Below are 23,007 nucleotides of genomic sequence, written 5' to 3' on the forward strand. Positions count from 1 at the left end.
ATAATCAAATAATAATAACACGAGAAAATGACCTAATGATTAAAAGATATAGGAGGAACGGATAAGGATAAAAAACACTTTCTAACCACATATAATAATTATTTAATTTAGGAAGGCTTAACATTACAATCGAAATTTATGTTTGTATGCAATTTTGGCAAATATTTGGAGTTTTGGCATGATGGCAGAATTGTAATTTCTGCGACAAATCCCGACCTATTCTTTCACGCAAGTAGGGATCCCAAGTCTACAGAAGCCGAACAGCTGCGGATCGACGATCCAACCGCGACGGTGGATGCCATTATCCACCGCCATTAAGCCGTCGACGGCCTCGTCCTGCCCTCCGATCCATTGTCTTCTTCACTTCCTCTTTTCCCCCCTCTCGCCAGCGGCATGGACGTGGACATGGTGATCGACTCTGCTCCCAACGGCGATGCCTCCTCCGGCGCCGCATCCGCCGTCGTTCCTCCCGCCCCCACGGCCCCTGCCGCCCCTGCCGCGTCGGCGCCCCCGCCATCCACCGCCCGCTTCGCCCAGGTCTCCGAGTCTCTCAGACTGGAGCACCAGTTCGCTAGGGTCCCCTTGGAGCACCTCAAGAAGACGATACGGACCAATTACCGCCTTGCCGAGAAGGAGGTCGCCGCCGTGATCTCGAGCGTCGCCGAGGCCGCCGACCGCCACGACGCCGTGTCGAGGGATGACGCCCTGACCCAACTCAGCTCCCTCGTTTCCCGCCTCCAGGGCCTCAAGCGCAAGGTGCGTTTTTTCTTGGCAGGCTATGCGATCGATAATTCATGGTTGTTGTATTATGATGCGTTTCTTGTTTCGGCGCAGCTGGAAGAAGGGAGCAGGGCGGAGAATCTGCAGACCCAGAGGTGCCGGGCTCGGCTGGAGCATTTGGATTCGGCGGCCAATACCGATAAGTTGGCTGAATGGAAGGATGTCAGATTGAGGCGGATACTTGTTGATTATATGCTGCGTATGTCATACTATGATACTGCAAAGAATCTTGCAGAGACCAGCAAGATTCAGGTATCAAGTCGGTACTGACCATTCTATGTTAAAGAATAATCTTGTTTCTTCGTAGATACTTGTTGATTATATGCTTCGAATGTCATACTATGATACTGCAAAGAATCTTGCAGAGACCAGCAAGATTCAGGTATCAAGTTGGTACTTACCATTCTAGGTCAAAGAATAATCTTGTTTATTGGTATTTTCATTTGTTCTACTAGTTATTAAAATTATATGGCCTCTTTCATAAACATAGGATAGGTAGTCTACTGACTCTACTCCTTATATGTCATTACATGGTTAAGTTACTAGTTGAATATCTGATTATCTAATTACTTACCTTCGTCCAAACTGATCTTCGTTAATGGCTCTCTTCTCTCATCATATGCTATGTATGTCCTGCTGCCTTGGATTTTGCAAGGCTCCCTTATTAGGAGGTTATTCAGGCGTTATTCTGATTTATAGTTATTCAAGCATTGTACTGATGGTTTAAAGTCAAGTGAATTCATACTGATACTATTTTAGCCTCTATTCATTCAGTACCTCTCCTTGTTATATGACATTTTCAGTGTATGTTTTGGATCAATAAATTAAAGTGTAGGATACTAAGGGAAATTTAGTTTTAAGTGTTCCCTGATGGATTTCAGTGGACAAAATCATGTGGAGCTTTTTCTGCTTAAAGACATACCACAAACACCTCTAAAGTCAAAAATACTTGAAAAATGTAAGATTGTTTTGATGAGGCAAGAAATCAGAATACTGCATATATGATATATGTTTTTAGTTGAGCTATCCTGCATATATGATTGTTTTAAGAGTGCCAATTTGCAGAAGTGATTGTCAAAGTTTCTCTTGTTGTTGAGTGTATCAGGTTTGTCATCAGATCTCTCATAAATTCTTATTTTCCATATGTAAAAAACGAATAGAGAGGTTAGTTTAGAAAGAATGGTGAGCAACATCATGTTGCTTCTCTTTTGTGTGTGTGTGTGTACATGTTCAATCAGAAACTAGGATGCCTGTTGAACTCTGTAACAAGCTGTATCTTAAGTTCTTACCTTCAAACCTTAAACTTCCTTATTAAAGATTTCATGGCCAGCATGGGTGACATGTTGTTCTGCAAATTGTTGATCTTTTTTTTAATATGTTTCTTCGTGCCTTTTACATTAGCCACAATGTGTGTTGTTTTTGTGCTTCATCTTTTCCATTTTGACCTAGCTTGTCGTTTACTATAGGAGCTTGTTGATATTGATGTCTTTCTTGAGGCAAAAAGAGTTATTGATTCTCTTCAGAACAAAGAGGTGGCTCCTGCTTTAGTATGGTGTGCAGAGAACAAATCCAGGTTGAAGAGGTCTAAGGTATGTTTTGACTTATGCTGTTATGTTTTTAATAATAGTTAAATAGTTGTTTGCATACACCATTCAATACTTTCAACTAAAAAGGGACAACCATTTTATGAGGGATTTCTTTGTAGAGGAGATCACAAGACCATAGTTTGACATTTAATTGGTGTATATCTGAAATCATATCTCACAACTTCATATCTTTGCTGTTGAATGATGAGAAAATTCTGATTGTTCTATTACAAGTCTCCATGAAGTTGTCTTTTTCTAGTTAGGAATTATAGAGTTTATCTTATGGATAGGATTGTAATGTTATTTTTTTTGCTATGGGTAAAGATTAACAATTTAGAAATGATGTCTCTTGTTGATTAGAACAGCTGTGGGCCTGCCTCTTGAACATCAGTTTTAATCTGGGTTGTACAATGTTACCCTTTTCATGGCAAGCTAAAACTCTTTGAAGGATCTAGCTATCGCAAAAATCACCGAGTCATGGTTCTTAAACTACCTCGGACTTGTCGCTTATGCAAAACCTGCGGAGACTGCCTGCTATGAAGTTTCTTCAAATTTTCTTTTATGGGCGACAGCTTATAACAAAACCTGTAGCTGTTTATTTTCTCACTTTGCCAGCCTTTTAATGGGTATTTGGAGCAAATAATCAGATACAATGATCATAAGGTTCATCATCTGGTATCAGGATTGTCATGTTATATCAATGGAAAAACCACACTGTCCCACAAGGTTCATTTCTTATACTCTGGCCTTGACCAAACACTTCCCTGAAGGTTTTCAGTATTGTTTTTCGTTAGGTCAGTAGGTAACAGTCTGTCAGGTTATAAGGTGGGATGCCTCCATGCTGGATATCTGACATTTGTTTATGAGATCCAGAAAGCTTGGTTCACTTACATCTTGTCCTCTGAATTTCAGAGTAAACTTGAGTTTCAATTGAGGCTTCAGGAATTTATAGAGCTGGTTAGAGCTGATGAAAACTTGCGGGCCATTTCATACGCCCGAAAATATCTTGCACCTTGGGGAGCTACTTATATGAAGGAACTGCAGCGGGTTGTAGCAACCTTGGCTTTTAGGCATGATACTGAATGTACAACTTACAAGGTAAGTCAATCCTCCTCTGTTCTGCATTTGCAAAACCTTGTTTATCTGGGCCATTTCATGCTCTATGATAAGCTGCTAAAGAATGTTTATTTGTTTCCATGTTCAAATTAGTCCTTTTTAGTTGTGGCTGTTATAACTGCATTGTCATTTATAAACTGGCCTACTTGAATAATTATCACATTTCATTTTCTATCAAATAATATTTCTCTCTGCTATTCTCAATCCATTTGTTTGGATAATCAAAGGAGAGAGTATTGTCACAATTCCTCAAGAATTTTTGAATTTTCTTTACAAGTGAGCTTCTTATTATCTTTATATAAACTGGAGTACTTCGTGTTCTATAAAATGTGAAGGCACATACATCACTTTTGACAATAGGTTGGTAAATTGGACTTCTTGTTTTAGAAGTTCTTTGTGACAGAAAGTTTGAAGCATTTGCCTTTGCAGGAAAGAGTTAATAATTTTAATGATGACAATAAAACAAAAAGGGAGAAAATGTTGGTTATGATTTGCAAAAAAATTAGGTTTTTGAAGCATCTTCTGGTTATGATCTGTGGTTGCTTTTGTGAAGGAAAGAGTTCACAATAAAAATAATAATAAAATAAGGGATAAAAATGCTGATTAAATCTGCAAAGGGTTTAGGTTTTTGTACCTTCTTTTGGTTAATCATTTCCCAAATTGTTAGCTGGAGGCAATAGAATTTGGAAATTGGAACAACTCAAATAAGTTTAGGTACCATAAATCAATAATTATGTTAAAGGTGCCCTCATGGTGAAACCAATGAACATTGTGGTTGTTTTTTCACTTGCCGTTTTTTTGGATTGTAAAGGTTATTTTTTCACGAGTAATGACTTGAGGTGCTTGTACTGCTGGATGTCCACTCCATGCAGTTATGAAATTCTTCTGTTGACTATAAGTTCCTGTGATGTTATGAACATATAGGGAAAGAGAATACGATGCTATAAACATATATGAGACTACTAATGTAGTCTGGTGGAATGTCCTTGTTGTGTAATGATCTTCTCTATTTGATGTTCTTTGCATATCTTTGTAGGTGTTATTTGAGCCAACCCAATGGGATTATCTAGTCGAGCAGTTCAAACAGGAATTCTGTAGATTGTTTGGCATGACTAATGAACCTTTATTGAATGTCTATCTCCAAGCAGGCTTAACCGCCCTCAAGACTCCGTATCCTCAATATGTTGCATGATGAATTTATTAAGGCTCTTAAATTGTATTCACTAGCATATACTTGCTCAGTGTTGCACATGCTATCTGCAACTATGGGAGATCCATCATTCATTTCATGCCTGTTTCTTTCTTGACCTTGCTAAGACTTTGTTACAAAGAGTCTTGCAGCAAGGAAGATCCACTGTCACAAGAAGGCTTCCGCAAATTAGCAGAACCACTACCATTTTCAAAACTGCACCACTCTAAGCTAGTGTGCTACATAACTAAGGAGTTGATGGACCATGAGAACCCACCTCTTGTGTTACCCAATGGGTACGTGTACAGCACTAAGGTATGAATTATTTTATGGGCTCTTTCATTGATGGAAGTTTATTTACATATTAGACTGGCTTTGACATTTGTTCGTCTGGCAGGCTCTCGAAGAAATGGCCAACAAAAACGACGGCAAAATAACATGTCCAAGAACTGGTGAGGTCTGCAACTTCACTGAACTTGTAAAGGCATATATTTCATGAATCTGGCTTCCAGTAATTTCACACTGGAATCAGTAGTTTCTTGGTTACGTTGCCCTTGTAAAGATTATCAAAGTTGGTTTGCTTGTTATGGCCAACTGGCAACGTAGTGAAACTAGGTTACAACAAAACTGTGATAACATGTATGCAATTTAACATTTGTGCAATATCTACTTTACGCTACAGTTCTTTAAGATTGATTTGGGTTGCAGTAGTCTTGTAAAAGTCTGATATCGACATCTAAATTCATCGTCAGTTTCGATAATCTAGGAGATTATCAGGATGTGAATGAGTCTCCTGTATGCATTTAGTAGATAAACCATTAAAATGGGTGTTATCATCATCGTTAGATGGCAGATGGGTTAATTCCCGGAGTTTTCGAGGATTGCCACTTCAACTTTGCTGCGGGTTGGACAAAACTTTTTCTATTTGTTTGGGGAGTCATATATATCCTGTTAGATCAAGAAGCTTATTATATGTCAGGTTTCTCCAGGATCAAATTTGAGATTGGATGAAGTTGGTAGCACTTTTCCAATTCATCAATGATCTTTGATTATATGTACAGTCACTTGTAGCCTTAGTTGATGCACCAATGAATGAATACATCTCTCATGCAAAAGAATGTGATCACTCAGAAAGGATCAAGTCATTGCACCTTCAGCTTGTGCCCATCAGCTCTAGTGCAATGTCCACAAGGGAGCCAAGGGGTGTGCCATCATGCCTGCTCAGTCCCCACACTGCCAGAGAATATGTTGGAACATTCAATCTCTGATGTGGTCTCTGAGACACATTGGAGCTCCTCCTCCTTGCCTGGACCAGTGAAGAGTCTGTTATATTTCTCATCACAGTTCATCATCCAGATTGTGATTTCTATTGTGGACCTCCTTATTCTGGGGACCTTGGTAGATGGGTGGTTGTACTCCTCAAGTATCTGCACCAGCCTCTCTGCAAATTCCTCCTCCCTGGTGCCAAGTTGTTCAAGTTGCTTGGAGAGAGTACTCCAGCATCCATGAACCTGAAGACTTGTGTGGCAAGACCAAGGGATACCTCCAGCAGTTTCATCTCTGCTGTCACCATTGCATTTACAACCTACATATAAGCAGCAAAGCAGTCGAGCATTTTTGCCTTTTTCACATATCAATTCAATTTCTTAGATATGACATATGTCTTGCATTTTATGTATCCATCACTATACTACTACTAATTTGGTAACAGGCTTACCATGCGAATGCCGGCGGTGACTCCTCTGAGACACAACAAATAACTCGTTCCCGACATGCTTGCACCGATTGCGAAGAATCCTCGCCGAATTTATCTGAAGCACCGGATCGGTCAACGCTTCAACCAGCCTTTCCACGGCATTCATTTCCTTCAGAATCCTGTAGCAGTTGTTCGTGCTCTCCAATGCCAGCATAGCGAGCGCCTCCCCTGCTGATTCGACCTTCACCGTGTTCTGCTGCTGCGTCAATCCTTCGCTGAAGAAGATCCACAGCAGCTCCTTAATCATCCATCTCGTGCTGCCGATCCTCTCCCTCGCCTCCTCCTCCATCGCAGGGCTCGTCAAGGTCTCGATTCCCAGCTTCTGGAGCATCACGTGGCGATCCCCGTACTGCAGTATCTCCCTGATGTTGCTGATGGTGAACACGATCTCCGATATCTCTTGCCGGAGCGCCTTCCCGCTCCGCCCTGTCGTGCTTGCGAGCATCTTCACCACCTGCAGCGACCTCTTCACTGCCTTGACTTCCGACTCCGTCGCGCTCTCTCTTCTCCCCAGTCTCTCCCTGCCGAGTTGCGAGCATCTTCTCCACCTGCCGCCTTGTTCTTCTTATCGGGGTCGTCCGGCCGCAGCTCGTCAAAGTTCTGCTCCACCAGCCGCATGAGCGAGAACGAGACGCATGACGAGGCCGCGAGCAGCTGCAGCCAGTAGAGGACTCGGCTGACGTTCCGCGAGGGGAAGACCCGGCCGGGGAACGGGAGGAGGGCGACGTCGGAGGTGTGCTATGTCAGCGGCGGCGGAGCGTCTTATCGTGAGTCGTGGATCATGCTGCCGACATTGTTCGGGATTTTCGTGGTGTTGATCGAGAATGGCCGGAAGATGAGCTTTGGAGGAGTGTTAGTGTCAACATCTTTACGCCGTGGCCTCGGGGCCGATACGGTTGGGTTCGGGTCCGAATGATTGGAGATCTTCCCCCTTGAGACTGCTGAGGTAGTCGATCGTGGTGGTCTGATCGTGACGGGTCACTGTTTTCTCCGGGAGGGGACCCCTCGCCTGGGCCTTCGGTGGGAGGCACTCCGTCTTCGTCCCTACAGACAAGTCGGGTTGGGAGAGCTCGGCCCAACCCCTCCGACGATCCAGTTAGTCGATAGTCTCAGGGGGTTTTTCTTTTTTTTTCCCTCCCCTCTTCATTCCGAACGCAAGGGTTTTTATAGGGAAGGTCACCGTTTCCTGATGTGCCCGCTTGCAAGAAGTAGGGTCGTACCTGGGATAACGTTTGATACCGGTATTGGCGTTGGGTGAAGGATCGAGCTCTTGCAGGATGGTGACGTGCCTCGGTCGACGTTTTGGTCTGCTTTGACCAGGCTGTCAGGTCAGACGTTAGTTCGTGTCCCATCATTATTATTACCCTCGTCAAGGAGGACGCGGGAGCTGGACTTGAGAGCTCGGAAGCTCGACCGGCCGGCCTCGGCGAGGGACCAGGTGGCCTGGTGCTGCCACTCGAGCTCGTCGCTCCGGCTGAAGATGCGGGCGCCTTCGATGTGGAGGATGATGGTGATGAACCAGAAGTCCTTCCTCTCGAGCGCGATGGCAAAGCCGCCAAGGAGGACCACTGGCGGCCTTCTCAAGGACGGCGAGCCGGAAGGCGAAGAGCGTCAGCTTCTTCTCAGGCGCTTCGAACTCGCCGTGGATTTTACATGGGTCAGTTGAATCGTTGCCGTGTTCTACGCACTTTGGAGGGGCGTCATTCACATCTCCCTGAGGCTCGAAGAACGTCGAGCCGTAATGGTCAGCGAACTTGATGCTTGCGCCGTCGGATTGCTCCACGATTCGCAGTCGAACACTCGGCTCGCCGTCCCTTGTTTGCTCCACATATAGGAAGACGATCGAGGACGAGAGCTACTTTTGTTGTTTGCAGGTCTCAGTTCAGAAGAAATTAACAGGCTTTATAGGAACCGAGTTCGACGGCATGCTTGAGAGAGAGAGAGGGAATCTAAGAGGATGAAGGGCGGCCAACTTTACGTGGGATGTGGCTGGAAACTGTGCAAACTGTTCCTCCATAAAGCAAAGAGACACATGGAAAGGTGGAAGGGAAGATTGAGAGAAGATGGGGTGAGAGGGAGGAGACGAACAGCCAAATGAACTTTGGAGGCAAGTTTTTGCTATCAATGGAGGAGGAAGAGTGAAGCTTGTGGCGTCAATTTGGCTGCCCTCACCATCTAAATCTTCATTGTGATACTCGCAAGGCCTGTTTGCAAGTTTATGCTTAAGTATAGCAAGTTTATGCTTAGAGCTAAACATATAGTTCAGGGCAATGATGATCTGGTGATACAACAGGAGAGTTACAGTATCCTAAGGAAGAGGATGATGCCATCTCATATGGGTTGGATGATTGCTTGCTCACAAGCTTCCAAGCAACCACAACTGCAGGCATACATCACTCTCAAAGATTCTCTTCTGCCAATCGTCTGTGGTATGAAAACTGAAGGCTGTCTTTGCTGACATGCTCACTCGGAAAAGAGCTTTCCATTCTGATTTGGAGTTCATCTTCAACCTTCGTCAGTGGGTCTGTTTCCGTGTTGTTATGGTCTCAAGAGAGGTGTAGTTTGTAATGAATGGTCTCAAGAGGCACGGCCAGAGCAATTTGAATAGGTGAGCCTTATCCATGTGTCGTTTAAGAAAACAGAAGTAATGTGTTTTCTGCATCTGTTTTCGAGTTTTTGCTTCGAAAAACAAAAACAAGAAAACACAAGTAAAGCTAAAACGAGGACGCCTCACATGGTTCACCGCAGATCGTCGAGCTCCGCCTTCGAACAGCATGTGGCCTTTCGCGAGAGGGAAACGAGCGTCGAAGGAGAAGGCCGCGGAGACGAGTGGCGAGGGTAAACACCGGGAGGAGGATGGCCTTCTTCAAGAACTCGGAGTGACGGATCGGCTGCGCGAATTCGTCAAAACCTTCACCGTCGACACCTTCAGATCGTTCCCCCTTCATGGTTTGTGCATAGATACGTGTCTTTATTCGCGTGGAACGGTTCGGTTTACATCGATTTAGTGGTCGGTTGTTGCAGATGATCAGGCTGCAGACCCTGCCGACGTCTGCGCCCAGTCTAATGTCACGAAGGATCTCACGGAGTGGCAGGAGCGGCATGCTACCCTGGTTCTCTCCGAAGTCAAGGTCTTCCCCTCCTACTCTTGTTTCGATCTGATATCTTTCTCGGCCTTTTACTTGTTTCTTCTTTGATTTCTTGATCTTTTCCATTAATAGAAATCATGGAAATTAGGGCATGGCTTGATTGAAGAACATCTTCACTTTAGGCATGTTCGTGTAGAACTCTAGTGTGCTATTAGTCCTATTAGTGGCTGAATCCTCGAGTAGCAATTGCTTCTCCATTTGGTGCCTCTTTTGCGGTAATGTTTCATGTTTGTACCTTCTACTGCCCATATCCTCACAATAATTAGCTGTTGTCCTCGATTGCTTATCCTCAATATTGAACAATAATGCCACAACATTGCACATTGGCTTTTGTTTCTATATTAACTTATTTGTCAAACCGTATAGCCACATCAACTTGCTTATTAAAAGAATTATATGAGTGTGACTTTTCTACATTCTTTTCCCTCAGGAAATTGCACAGCTTCGATATGTTTTGTGCCCTAGGCATCTGAAGGAAAGACAGTTCTGGAGAATATATTTTCAACTTGTTAAGAGCAATGTCGCTCCGTAAGTTCTTTCTTAATTTACTTTAGTAGTGTGTACTTGAGTTTGATTTGAAATGGGATGGGTGGACTATAGAAGGATGCATAAGAAGAATTTATCTTATGGAGAATTTGTTTTTGCATACCAAACTAATAGGTTCATTATGTTTACATGCACATGCAATCTTTATCACTGGGAACCTCGTGCATAGGGAAGTAATAAAAATTTGCATTTCCCGGATCAAGACGTTTGTCATGTTAAAGATATCTTAGATTTAAGATTCTTTTTTATTTGAATATATTAGGGAGGAATCAGCTAAGGAGAATTGCCAGACATGAGGCTCATATTGTAAAGATTTGCAGGATTGTTCTACTGATATTTGAGTTAAAATTTTATCCCTCTCGTTCATGCTTGCTTACAATGCTATTTTTTTTGCCATAAAATTTCTCAAAACCTCCCAATTCTTATTGTTGTTATTAATTGGGTTTCTTACTTATTTGTTCTGTGTATCATCAAGTTCATGTCTTGTTTGTTATCAAACTCCGGCTTGTAATTAAGTTCTCTCGAGTTATGTACCAAGCTCACCATGATCACCAAGACTGTTTGAAGAACTAGTATGTAAATAAGTCATATCATAAAATTTAGCTTATGAGGAGTCATGTAACTTTAATGTTTGGAAGTGACCTTAAACTATGTGCTAAGTCCACTTAATCAGATCAACTTATAGGTGTTTCTCATAGTCCAACAGATTCAATTGACATCATTTAATGTTGCACTGACAAATATTAACATTCTTAAGAAAAGTCTATGTAGGGCAAACCAAAAGCAATCACTATGTTCAGCCTCCAGTGTAGGTTCTACATAATCAGTTAAACACAAATGTATCTGATCAACATAAATTTAGTATCACACAAAAAAATATTATTTACATTCTTAAGACAAATAAGGCAGACCAAAAGCAGTTGTTGTTTCAATCATTTGCGAACATCTTGTATCATACCTAACTGTATGAACTAAATAGGGAAAAAAAACTTCACTTGTTCCAGTTAGACAAGCATCGGCCAACCAAATATATCGTCTAATGCAGTTGTAATTTAATCATCATTGTTCAATGTTTACTTGTGAAACCTCAATTTAGACCCATTTTGAAAGTGAGAGGAGCATTGAGTTGGTTTATAAGCTTAGATGAGTCTTTACTATCATCTCTTGCATAAGCATTTTTGGGCTAGTGACTTGGGCCCTATCGATTTAATGAATAAATTTTCTCATCAAATTGAGTTCTAATGGATGCAATCATAGCGGACCCAGTATTAAATATGGTGAGGGGTCTTGATAGGCCATGAATAGGGTAGAGGCACATCATACCATGGAGCCGATATCGCATGCACCATACTCAGATTTGATTCTTGGTTGAGTTGGGTGTTGACAAAGATGTTGAGTCATAAAGGAAATTGTGACACCTTAATTTAGTCAAACATTTCGAGCTAGTGATTTAGGAGTGTCAAGTTTCTTCTTGCTGTTAATTTTGTTGTACTCCTCTGGAAAAAATTAATATAATGTGTATATATATCAAGTTAATCTTGTGAATTCTTTTGCCAGATATGAGATGCATGCCATACAGAAAGCAAGGATGAAAAAGTTGGAGATGGAGGTAGAAGAATCATTAATCAAGGGTGCTATTGAGGTCGAGATGGCAGAAACAAACCGTGGAAGTGGTTCATCGATGACACTGATAAGTAAAGAGAATTCTCTCTTGAAGGATGATATCGATAGAGTTTGAAAGGGCAGGTAAGCCATTCAAAGATCATGATTCATGCATTATGTTGAACTTAATGGTAACGGGTAATGAACTTCTTGGTAAAGATGTCTTTCACAGAGAACATTTCTGACTGGTGTATATAATCCAACTTTTCAGGTGAATCCTCAGAGTCCACTGACACAACTGATGCAAAAGTTTGAGATATAAGTTTCTTGCAAGTGCATGGACCAAACCTTGATTTCCTTCATCCGTTGTTGGCATCCCCATTATTGACCTTTGAACAACAGCTGTCTTACCACTTAGCATGATGACTTCAAATCAAAGAAACAACTGACCTGACCTCTGAACAATCTCGTTTATCATGTGTTTCTTCCTTCTTGGTCTGGAACTGTTCTAGAAGCATGTGGAAGCCCGTTCAAGGTTGAGAACAGACAGGGACACGGTGTTCAGATGTAGAAGAAAGGTGTCATCGTAGGTCATGGGCAGTCCTAAAAGTTGTGCTTGGCTTATTGTTGATAGTTTAAACCTCATTGTTAGAATGGTCAAAACCCCTCCTTTTTTCCCCTTGAGGTTGAGCTTCTTTTCTGTGTCTGTTCCTGATCGGTTGCTTTGGTGAAGTGTACCGTGACTGATCCATTTTGACCAGGTGTTACTTGTTGTTCAAATTCAAATGAATTCAAAATCATGTAAAGCTTAATATGAGAGGCTTATGGTGTGCAGATGTTTTTTTGTCTTGAGATAGCCGAGAGACATACTGTAAAGGTAAAGGTTTCCAGAGTTCTTGTTTGGCTTCAATAGGTGCAGGTGGATGGTCTCGCTTGAAGCGTCTCCTGCATGGATCAAGTGGCGAGAGGTAATCAAGTTTTCTTTCAATTAAGTGACGTTTTGTTTTCTTTGCTAACTGTAGCTACGTTGTCTCTAACCGTGCAGGGCTTGTTCTTCGTTGGGTTGGGAGTCTTACGATTAGGTTGTACAGAACAACTTGATGGAATCTAATGCTGGTCGTTCAGCCATGTTAATCTGCTTGGACAGCAAGCATACAAGAGTGGATGAGCTTTCATCGGACCAGTTTAGGAGGACGGCTTAACATGCTAAGTAGTTGATGGGTTTCATACATTAGCAAAAAGTTTGTAAGTCTTGGCGTCCAAAACAACTTGCCGCACTGCAGATATGGAGCCCAGAAGCGCAAGCATGGAGGATATCACGGCTATGGCAGTGTTGAGCCAGAAGACGACGCCCCTCTTGGAAGGCTTGAAGGTGAGGTTGTAGAAGACCGATGGCACCGCGAAGTCCAGCGGCAAGAACCCGAAGGCGCCGATGACGGCGTTGATGTCCCCGAAGAAAGGGAGCATGGCGGCTAGGAGGGTTGCCACCACGATGGACAGCGACCGGAAGATGAGCCTCGGCGTCACATTTCGAGCAGAGTATTGATCCTTTCTTGGGTCGGCAAACAGGCCCTCCAGAACCTCGTTCGTCGGCTGCAAGTACACCTGCATGAATCATAAGTTCAGGTAAGCAACAAACATTTCAGGAAACATAAATCCTTATCTTTCTTTTATTTATATTTTATTATTAGGATTTCATCTTTTGATTTAATCTCATTTGTTAAAAGGTTGGATTTAACCGTAAGCACCCTACCCAAAACATTCCCTAACATTGAAGTTTGGGGTAACGTGGCTTCACATCATTGGTCAGAAGAGGCCACAAAAGCCTCTTCCTAAGAAGTGTTTTGTTTTCTCACTTCATTCGAGTCCTTGGACGACAACGAAAGATCATTTTAAAGTGAGAAAACATTAGGAGAAAGTCAAAGAAATGAATCCGAAGATGCATTTGTTGTCCTAACCATATTCCTCGGCTACCTGTAGGTAGGCATTTATTTGTCAAGGAATGAACATATAGGTAGCGAGAGGCGATTTGGGATGCAATTCAAATGACGAAATCTTAATATAAAAAATTATTTATTTTTATTAATTTTCTTATAAATGATAAATGATGAAAGCATAATTCAAAGCGCAGGTGATTGCTCAAAATTTTTATCAGTTTATCAAAATCATTTTTACCACTTATCCTTAATAATAATAATAATAATAAAGTATAAATTTATGTTTTGCTTAAATGTTCCGAAGGCTTACACGTGGAAACAAGCTGTACGTGTTGTTCTTACCACTCCGACGGCTGCTAGTTGGAGAAGGGTTAATGAGGTGGTCATGGCGAGGAACCACTTGGGCACGAGGGTGGTGCCGTCTTCCAGATCGAAGTTGGCAAGAACGTAGCCTTGGGCTCGGTTGCCGAATGCCCAGTACCCGGAGATCGCCACGCTGAAGAAGGTCGCCACCACGACGGCGTAGCAGAGGCAGAGACCCTTGAACATCTTCCCCGTGACGGGAGGAGCAACTGTTGCCTGGAGGCAGAGCAGATGAAGCAGCACGCAGTCAGAGTCGGTCGTCGCTGTCGTAGCGAGGGACATTGATGACTGACTTGTATCTCCGGGATGATGCCGTTGCCGTAGGTGGTGGCGATGATGGCGATGGCGTTGAGTGCACCGAAGAGGCGGTCCTGGCCGTTGCCTGGAAGGGAGTAATCCCTCTGTGGAGCATTTGTGCCTGCATGAATGGAACCTGCAGCGGCACAAGCACTGTAGGACAAGCAAAGAAGAAGAGAGACGAGGTTGATGTGCCTGAGGGAGTGGAAGGAGGGGATCTGTGCGAGGACCAGCATGAAGGCCCCGAAGACGATCACGAACTCATGGAGCTGCATCGTCCCTCCCGGCCTCGCGATCAAGTAGATGGTCTGCAATTGCAACGCAGAGGCTGAGACTCAGCAAGCCGAACCGAAAGCTTACAGCCGGAGATGGACGAAGGCAAAGACACGAACGGACGGACGGACCTTCAGGCTCTGCCCTCCCAAGAGGACTTGGCCGACGACCGCACCGAAGCACACCAAGAACTGTATCGGACCAACGTAGAAGCGACCCCATCCTGGCCCTGTTGCATGCCAACGACAGACGTAAGCACCCTTTCTTCTCTTGTTTCTTTTCTCGAGGTGACATTTTAACAAACACAGGAAGAGCAATAGTTCTCGTTGACAGCTGCACTTGGAGTAGTAAAGGAATCTCGAAGCGCACAGCCTTCTTCGTTGACACTAATTGGATTGTGGTCCTGCGGAAGATGGCAATAGATCTCTCTTGATCCACGTCGAATCTTGGCTTTTAGTGGTAGCCACCATGGATGAGTGCATGTCACTGTTCTTGAGGAAGACCCGAATGTCACAATTGACAGCCATGTCGCCGGTGGAACTCTGTGCGTCCACCACCACGGAATCGACGGGCGGCGAATGACAGAAACGAAGGGACCAAACGGACAGGATGTCGAATATAAGTATGAGATTACCAAGGATGTCGTGAGCCATGTCGCGGAAGCGTAGTTGTCGGCGGCCGAGCTGAGCGTAGTGGTCGAGAACCAGGGAGAGGAGGTTGTAGGAGTAGAAGGTGACGACGGCGCCCACGACGAGGCACGCAACTCCGGGCGCCCAGCCGAGCGACGCCAGCGCGAAAGGGAGGCTGAGCAGGGCCGGGGCCACGATGGAGGTCGTCAGATGGTAGCCGCAGTGCATCCACGAGCCTGTACTTGCGTCGAACACTCACCACGCAAATTAGTCATCCCTCTTCAGGTGATAAATCCCCAAACTAGAGAGAGAGAGAGAGAGAGATTGTAGGGACCTTTGGACTTGAGAACAAAGAGAGCTCCAGCATCAAGCTGATTTGGGTCAGCTGCAGCAACATCACGGCCATGGCCGACCACTGCCTCCTCTGCAGCCATGGAGTTGCAGAGGAGACTTCCCGTGTCGGTCGAAGATGATGACGGGAAATGGGAACGCAATAACGAACGACTTTGGTTACCATGCGACAGTTTTGACTACGCGGGCATAGGCTAGTCTTCATCGCAGGTTCCAAAAAAAGACGGCGCCTTGCAGATTCCGGAATCTTTTTGAAAGGCCGGCCTCACAACACAGAATAATGTAATGATTGATGCCGGGAGGAAATAAACATTATTAGGTAATCAAAGGTGGGATGATTTGTAATATAAGAATAATGTTTATTTAAACCAATTTAATTTATCGCCGTGAAAATTAATTAATTAATGACCTGACCTTTTTCAGCACAGTAATAAAAATGACAGAAAAATTTTCTCCTTCGTTCACCAAAATCAACTGCTGGCTATGGGGTTTGAACCCATGCGCACTTATGTGCAGAAGATCTTAAGTCTTCCCCCTTAACCACTCGGGCAAACCAGCCACACAGTACAATGTTGATCGAGCACATAATCTGTCTAAGACACTCTACGATTGAAACAATTGTAACAAAAATAATAATAATAAATAGAAACGTACAGGTGATGATATAAATAGGTAATGCCATAAATTCCAAGAATAAAAAGGAGTCTCAAATGCCATAAATTCCTGAAATATGCTTGACCAACCAAGTAGTAAAATATAGCTAAAATCCGTTGCTTGGATTGACTTCTAACGATCACATCTTTTGGAAAAATGTTATGAATAATATTCGGGAGAATTAACACATAAATATAATGATTGTTTTCGCAACCGAGAAAAGATGCTAATACCGCACATCATATTGACATCATCAAAGAGTAGGCATCACCAGAATGTTTACTAATCATACCAATGCCAAATTTATTTTAATCAAATAATCCCTCAGCTACTTAAAAAACCAATAGGAAGAACAACAAAACTTAAGACAAAAATGGGGTGACTGACGACTCTTCCCTAAACCAAGAAATTGCAGGATACAAAACTGGCCATGGCCACACACCACTAAAGCAACTCACTCTTCATCAGAATCTGCTACATATTTTGGCCAGCTCAATTCACGGCGCAATGCTTCGCTTTGATAAGTGCTTGGAAATAATTCAGAGTAAAAAGTTCTGAAAAAAATATATAAATGTTTAATAATTATTATCACGGTAGCGATTATCAAAAAAGAAAATAAAATGAGAATGAAGACAAATTTTAAGGTGTGTGTGTGCTGCATGGTTTACATGAGAATATGCCGGCAGATTTAGGGCCTTTCTTCTTGGAATTGTTGGTATTGGCAGGAGATTTCCCCTGTTTAGCAGGATAGGGGGTTGCAACATGGCCAGTTTTCTTGCCACCACCACCTACAAATAAATTGTTGGCCAGTATAAATCCAGATGAACCAATAAAGAAAGCTGCATATTGACAACCATATCCTGAAATATGATAGAAAGATCTACCTGTTTTCTGATTTCCAGCAGGGGAAATCAACTTTGCCTTTTTTTCTTGGCCAGGGGTTTTTTTTAATGCAGAGCCAGCTGGCCTTTTCTTACCAGTTTCGACCTGCAAAAGGTACACACATAATTACATGCATCTGTAAGTTTAAAGAACAAAATAGTTCATCATAGAAATTTACCTGCTTAGGAGTAGCTTCTTCTTCATCATCTGAACTATCATCCTCATCTTCTTCGTCGCTATCGTCCTCTCCATCAAGCATGTCCTTAAAGAAAATCAGTGAAAAGTCAATCAAATATCATAGCCATAAGCACATTCCTATGCCTATTAGGTAGAAAACTGCAACACTACCAACAAATTCCTTCAAACTGTACAACCAATAGCACCCCACTAGACATAAATCAAGCAAAAGCGAGCAGAGCTATTAAACCAAGAAGCAGTAGGATGAACAATAAGTAGATAGCAGCCATTTCAAGTGCTTGCACCAACCTCATCATCACCAGATTCATCTTCTTCAGACTCATCATCATCATCATCATCATCAGTGTCTTCATTGGTTTTTTGCTTTTCATCCTCTTTAGGATCCTCTATCTTAGGCTTTGGCTTATTAACTGTAGCATCTGACTTCTGAGCATTTGGTTTTCCACCAGAGAGCTTGGGCTTTTCATCCTTTACCTCAGATTTGCCTTGAGTTCAAAAGAGAGAGATAGAGAACGAGACAGAACATATATAAGGAAATAATTTGTAATTCTACACACAAAAAAAACAGTTTTTGACTCAGACGCTAGAAGATTCGATAGTCCAAGCAAACGTATTAATTTTATTATCATCCCCAGAATGGTAGGAGTCATATGTTGACAACTGCCACAAAGTAGATGAGTAAATTGTGAAAGATAGATAGATTATTCAACATAAAGCAACCATGTCGAGATCATTCATCTGGAAGCATAAACAAACAAAAGCCAAATGATTATGATCATCAAATCAGCAACGTACAAGATCATATTCTGGTGAAACATAAATCTACATGCACATGTAAAAACATGAAAATGCACTATGGGAACATACCATTGACATTCTGAACCACTTGAATATCCTCCTCATCAGATTCAGATTGGCTATCTGGAAATTAGTAAGAAGTTATCAACCATTTCATTGAAAACATCAAATTAGATAAAATAAACAAATGAAAAAAAGGAGAAGGCAGAAAAACAACTTACCCACTTCATCAGACATAGTAAAGGCAGAAAAAGAAAAATGCACAGTCAAGGAAATCAGAACTTTAATATTATGAAACCAACTAATTATAACATCAGATTCGTTAACAAATAATCTGATAACAGATATCAAAAGGATATAAATCATAGTCACCCTGAGCTTCGGTCTTATAGCCAACGAAATAGATGCTTGTATTCTTTGAACCATGAGAGAGTTCAAATTCTTTTTCAAACAGCAAATCATACTGGATTTGAGCACAATTCCCAGCCGAGAGAGTTCCAAGAACTAGCTTTCTGTTATCAAACTTTACAAATATTGGTACCCTGTCATTTCCTTTGTCCTTTATCTCCCCCAGTGATGCCTGCATACATAATGATAATTTTCAACAAGATTTTATATTAAACTGATTAGAACACATGTATCACCATGGGGTTGAGTAGAACCTGTGATAGATGCAAATATTTATTCTCTCCAGGATTAACCTTCACAGTTTTACCAGGTTGAACTTCCAGACCTGAGAGTTGCAGTAAAATTAACAACATCAGGAGACCTAGAATCATGAATAAACAAAATAACTAAAATATAAGGCTTGTCCCCACTCCTAGTTCCCATGGCAAATCAGCATTTACTGGTGACAGCAAACAAATCATTACAAAGAAGTTTTGAAGTATTAAAAAGTAAGAGGAAGTACTATCTTCTTTGCCCACCAAATGTGACTTGCTAATGCCTACTAGCATTATTTGGTAAACAAAACACCAAAAAAGGGAACTGTCATAACAGAGATCATTACTTGCATCAGCAATAAAACTCATGTTATTTTGTTGGAGAGAGTTTATAAAAACTAAAATAAAGCCTCAAAAGCCAACCAACACTAGATCAGTCCATAATCTAATAAGAACCTTGAAAAACAGGCAAAACTTTGTTGGTGTTATAATTTAAATAATGTATTTATGAATCCTAGGGGTCAAAACATATGTTACTAGCATGAGCTGATGAATTATAGTAAAATCAAGGTAATGAAGAAACAATAACACTTCAAATGCCTTAACTACTTATATCAGGCTACACTCTTATAGACTTAGTTGTAGATACAAGTACCAAATTATATCCCAACAGATATATGAATCCTGATGAACCAGTTCATAAGACACCATCTATGTGTGCCTAAAAACCAACAAGACATACATTTTTTTAATATTAAATACAAACTACTTTTTTGACTTGCTGATTGGTTTGAAGGATTGGATTTCATGTGACTGTCAAAGCTTAAGTATTTACACGGAGAGAACCTTCATCACACAAAACAAATGTTTCAACACATCAACAGCTTTCACATGGGCAAGAATATCCTGCCGAGTAATATAAATATGGAAATGCATCTACAAAAAAGGTAAACTGACCATAACAGTAACTCTATGAAGAGAAAAGGGCTTCCATCATACATAACACACATCAACTCGTATACAGAAAATAAATAAATAAATAACATATATAGAGATAGAGGCTCCCACCAAATAATATGTACAAACTCCAATAAATATGAATATAATCTTTTTTATACGTTCTATTAAAAGGCAGATCCACAAAGAGGTGAGCTTGCAGACTTCCAAGATCGGTAATAGAAAAAAACTCTACTCCTACATTGACTACCTTACAAAAAAATTCCTTTACTGATAACTACTAGTTAGAGCTTACTGGTAAGGAAAAAAAATAAACATATTATCTAGAATTTTTTTGCATGTCTATCATTGATAAAAATGGAAAAGTTTCACGATACAAAAAGAAAAACAATTGACAACTCGGGGAGTCAATGGAATACTATATAGGTAATGGAAAATTATAATATCCAAACTAAAATACAAAAACAATTCAGGCTTCTGAGGGATAGACTATGAGCAACACATGTCATCTTTCCTATACATGTGGGTTGATCATTAAAAGGAAGCCAAATACTATTAAAGAGACAGATAAACGTATATGTGTCCTCCAATATATGTACCAAAATCTTCAGGCGAATACTATCAGACGACAGAGTTCAAATAACACAAGTAGATACCGAACGGAACAAATGTCGTCGACTGAAACCTAAGTAACCGATTAAACGAGCATCGAACACAAAGAAGAGAAACGCAAACAGGCACCAAGCAATAACGTGAAGCGAAGATCAGCAACGCGTCGGAAGAGAATGGGAACAGGATTTACCCCAAAACTCCATGGCGATCGGCGGAAGAGGAGGGTGTTGGGAAGAGAGAGGGCTTAGGCGAGAGCGCGATCGACGGGGCTAGAGATTTAGGGTTTTGGGTTTTGGGTTTTGGGCTCCCAACCAAGCGCGATTTAAAGGCGAGCGGAAGCAGCTTGGGGGCGCTTGGGTCGTCCATCTCGGCCGTGGATAAGTGTTGAGATTCGTGCAAGTTGGGGTTGCCGATTTGGTATGATGGGGTCCCGGTAAAAAAAGGCATCGTTCCGGTTCAAATTTCCGGGTTCGGGTTTTAAAGCGGGCGACGTGTGGATCCGACCCGGTACCCGAGTGCCAATTCCGAATTGGATTACGGTTCATGATTTGGAGGCTCGGAGGCGTCAACGAGACCCCAAAAGTTCGGCATGGATATGGATCGTATTTAAATTAGATCCACGAATAGGATTAGTCTTGGACAAATTATCATAATTAAATTTAAATTAGAATTTCTTAAGCACATATTAGCAACGATAGAATCTATTTCTTCACTTTCACCGAATACAATAGTCTGTCTATCCATGTGAAAGATACATAGAGTCGATCAACAATAACTATCCGACCATATGTGAGATGACATCGACGAACCATCATCATGCTCGATAACTCAGTCGTAGAAGTGGGCTCTTCGGACGATGCTTGCAAAAGAGATGTCGATGGTGATGAATGAATAAGAAAGAAAATGATTCATTATAGACGACTATCTTGTAGACCTCTTTTTGGACTAATGCTCAGTGGAAGTGTATAATGTGTCTGATACAACCTTGGTGAGCAACACATCTATCCATGCTCACGGTACCAAAGCATGATGCAAACTTCGAAGCCAAAGTGTCTTCTCACACTCAATACACCCTAATCTAATGAAAGAAAATATGTGATGCACTTAAAGACGATCTTTGTGGGTGAAGTATTCATACACACATTCTAACCCGTCAAGGTGTGAAATGGTATCTAATGCCATGTTTTGGATTAACAAATCTCTTTATATTCGATATATTCTAACAAGACAAAGTGTAGTACAACACCATCTGATCTTTGTGGCTTTGTGCTTAATGCAAGTGTGTGTTGGTGATCAAAATATCATTCATGCTGGACTTGCCATGATTAGATAAAGCATGCAATGTGCTAGATATGTACTTTATAGCCAAAACATCATCTCCCTATGCTTGATATATCCTAACGAGGCATAGTATTATATAATAACTCGATGCAACCTTCGTTACTAAAGTATCTCATATTGCTTAACAAATCTAATGCATTCTTTGCGGCCAAAGCATCTCTTTGTGATCAACTCATACATTTGATGCTCTAGCCACAATTCTCACAACTAAGGCATCTCCCACATGCAAATGATCTCGACGCACTCTATTCTTTAACTCTTTTTGATGTAAGTTAATAGTTGTCAAATCCTCTAAACATACATACATTGCATTTTATGTGTGAACATGTCTTTGCAAAGTGCAAAGTAGGGTATGATGCAACCAATATCTTAGATCAATCGGGACTAGATATGTGAAGCTCAACAACTTGATCTATAATGTTCAAGATCCGAAACCTTTTTTATTCTCATATCTCAAACTCTAAGTGACTTGAGCAATGTAGTGATCACAATCAACACATCTTTAGTATTAGTTTTATATATGATGCTCATGACATGAATAACTCTTATCACCTACGGGAGGATCCAACCCCCCCTATTCCCTATTCTAAAGATGCGACAATCAGGTTGGCTCGACTCCATCAGGAATCAATTCAAATACTAATACCTTTTGGATCAATTTTGTTTTGCACGTAATAGAAGATTTATTATCACTTGATCATCAAACATGTCGTGTTTGATGAGGGAGGATAAATGAAGCTTCCTTTTCGTCGTTTATCACAAGTAAGACAATTGTAAATTTTCTTCTTATTATTTAATAAGAAAGATAATTAAAAACTTTTTTTATTATTTATGAGAAGAAAGATAATTATAAGCTTTCGGTCATGTATAAAAGTTTATCTTTAATAAGAAAAAAAAGGGACTGATATTTTTTTACCACTCACGTTCATACTTGGAGACTTAGGGTCACTAACTAAAGCAACCAAGATACTGAGTTGAAAAACCTCTCTTGATCTTCATCTTTGTGTAGGTGGCATCTCAGACAACCCTACGAATATGGGTCCGGATCATATTATGTTGATCAAGACATCAATGATATTTTCTCTTAATATTTTAGTACTAGAAGGAGGGCCCGATGTTACAAAAAAATATCCGCCAAACAACCCTCTTGATGAACGCTCAAGCGAGGAAGTACCTTCACTTAGGGGACAACAGCCACCTTTTCCACACGGGAATGCATCTACCTTAACGCAAACATTAATATGATATTGGCATACATTCAATGACTCGAGTGCAATACCGAGTCATCTACTCATTTGGCCATGAGCCATATTTGTCAGAACTTCTTCT

At 41.4% G+C, this 23,007-nt stretch overlaps 4 protein-coding genes, 1 non-coding gene and 1 pseudogene across 5 annotated transcripts; 2 read left to right on the forward strand and 4 right to left on the reverse strand.

Annotated features, from left to right (window-relative positions):
• Nucleotides 1-241: 241 nt before the first annotated feature.
• LOC135618849 (protein MAEA homolog) lies at nt 242-5,361 on the forward strand. The gene is made up of 7 exons (XM_065120172.1): nt 242-756; nt 835-1,032; nt 2,247-2,369; nt 3,279-3,464; nt 4,519-4,652; nt 4,800-4,986; nt 5,069-5,361. The coding sequence occupies exons 1-7, from the start codon at nt 394-396 to the stop codon at nt 5,168-5,170; spliced, it is 1,293 nt and encodes a 430-aa protein (XP_064976244.1). The 5' UTR covers nt 242-393; the 3' UTR covers nt 5,171-5,361.
• A 420-nt stretch (nt 5,362-5,781) lies between these two features.
• On the reverse strand, nt 5,782-8,930 carry LOC103994296 (uncharacterized; annotated as a pseudogene).
• On the forward strand, nt 6,542-12,536 carry LOC135618852 (uncharacterized). The gene is made up of 6 exons (XM_065120175.1): nt 6,542-9,035; nt 9,176-9,376; nt 9,452-9,558; nt 10,007-10,104; nt 11,680-11,868; nt 11,996-12,536. Exons 2-5 carry the CDS (start codon nt 9,202-9,204, stop codon nt 11,858-11,860), a joined length of 561 nt encoding a protein of 186 aa, XP_064976247.1. The 5' UTR covers nt 6,542-9,035; nt 9,176-9,201; the 3' UTR covers nt 11,861-11,868; nt 11,996-12,536.
• A 289-nt stretch (nt 12,537-12,825) lies between these two features.
• Nucleotides 12,826-15,775, reverse strand: LOC135618850 (GABA transporter 1-like). The gene is made up of 6 exons (XM_065120173.1): nt 15,558-15,775; nt 15,229-15,459; nt 14,726-14,823; nt 14,318-14,629; nt 14,004-14,240; nt 12,826-13,329 (listed from the first exon to the last, which is right to left on the reverse strand). Exons 1-6 carry the CDS (start codon nt 15,655-15,657, stop codon nt 12,949-12,951), a joined length of 1,359 nt encoding a protein of 452 aa, XP_064976245.1. The 5' UTR covers nt 15,658-15,775; the 3' UTR covers nt 12,826-12,948.
• A 274-nt stretch (nt 15,776-16,049) lies between these two features.
• Nucleotides 16,050-16,132, reverse strand: TRNAL-UAA (transfer RNA leucine (anticodon UAA)). Its single transcript has one exon. It is a non-coding gene; the product is annotated as a tRNA-Leu (tRNA).
• A 363-nt stretch (nt 16,133-16,495) lies between these two features.
• On the reverse strand, nt 16,496-20,639 carry LOC135618851 (histone deacetylase HDT1-like). The gene is made up of 10 exons (XM_065120174.1): nt 20,528-20,639; nt 18,769-18,839; nt 18,466-18,686; nt 18,328-18,344; nt 18,176-18,229; nt 17,597-17,793; nt 17,289-17,372; nt 17,113-17,215; nt 16,897-17,016; nt 16,496-16,782 (listed from the first exon to the last, which is right to left on the reverse strand). Coding segments are annotated over exons 1-10 (882 nt in total). The 5' UTR covers nt 20,541-20,639; the 3' UTR covers nt 16,496-16,780.
• Between the last annotated feature and the right edge of the window lie 2,368 nt (nt 20,640-23,007).

Source organism: Musa acuminata, chromosome BXJ2-8, assembly GCF_036884655.1.
Source record: "Musa acuminata AAA Group cultivar baxijiao chromosome BXJ2-8, Cavendish_Baxijiao_AAA, whole genome shotgun sequence".
NCBI classification, from domain to species: Eukaryota; Viridiplantae; Streptophyta; class Magnoliopsida; order Zingiberales; family Musaceae; genus Musa; species Musa acuminata.

Bases quoted from the DNA above. Each gene is read 5' to 3' on its own strand.
- LOC135618849 (XM_065120172.1), top strand. From the start codon at position 394: ATGGACGTGGACATGGTGATCGACTCTGCTCCCAACGGCGATGCCTCC. The intron at 1,033-2,246 runs GTATCAAGTCGG...CGTTTACTATAG, and splicing joins CAGAGACCAGCAAGATTCAG to GAGCTTGTTGATATTGATGT. The intron at 4,653-4,799 runs GTATCCTCAATA...GACCTTGCTAAG, and splicing joins TTAACCGCCCTCAAGACTCC to ACTTTGTTACAAAGAGTCTT.
- LOC135618851 (XM_065120174.1), bottom strand. The intron at 17,794-18,175 runs GTATGTTCCCAT...TTTGAACTCAAG, and splicing joins AGTGGTTCAGAATGTCAATG to GCAAATCTGAGGTAAAGGAT. The intron at 17,017-17,112 runs GTAGATCTTTCT...ATTTATTTGTAG, and splicing joins TGCTGGAAATCAGAAAACAG to GTGGTGGTGGCAAGAAAACT.
- LOC135618850 (XM_065120173.1), bottom strand. From the start codon at position 15,657: ATGGCTGCAGAGGAGGCAGTGGTCGGCCATGGCCGTGATGTTGCTGCA. The intron at 14,824-15,228 runs GTAATCTCATAC...GGCATGCAACAG, and splicing joins CATGGCTCACGACATCCTTG to GGCCAGGATGGGGTCGCTTC. The intron at 14,630-14,725 runs GTCCGTCCGTCC...TTGCAATTGCAG, and splicing joins TGGGAGGGCAGAGCCTGAAG to ACCATCTACTTGATCGCGAG.
- LOC135618852 (XM_065120175.1), top strand. From the start codon at position 9,202: ATGTGGCCTTTCGCGAGAGGGAAACGAGCGTCGAAGGAGAAGGCCGCG. The intron at 9,377-9,451 runs GTTTGTGCATAG...CGGTTGTTGCAG, and splicing joins CAGATCGTTCCCCCTTCATG to ATGATCAGGCTGCAGACCCT. The intron at 9,559-10,006 runs GTCTTCCCCTCC...CTTTTCCCTCAG, and splicing joins TGGTTCTCTCCGAAGTCAAG to GAAATTGCACAGCTTCGATA.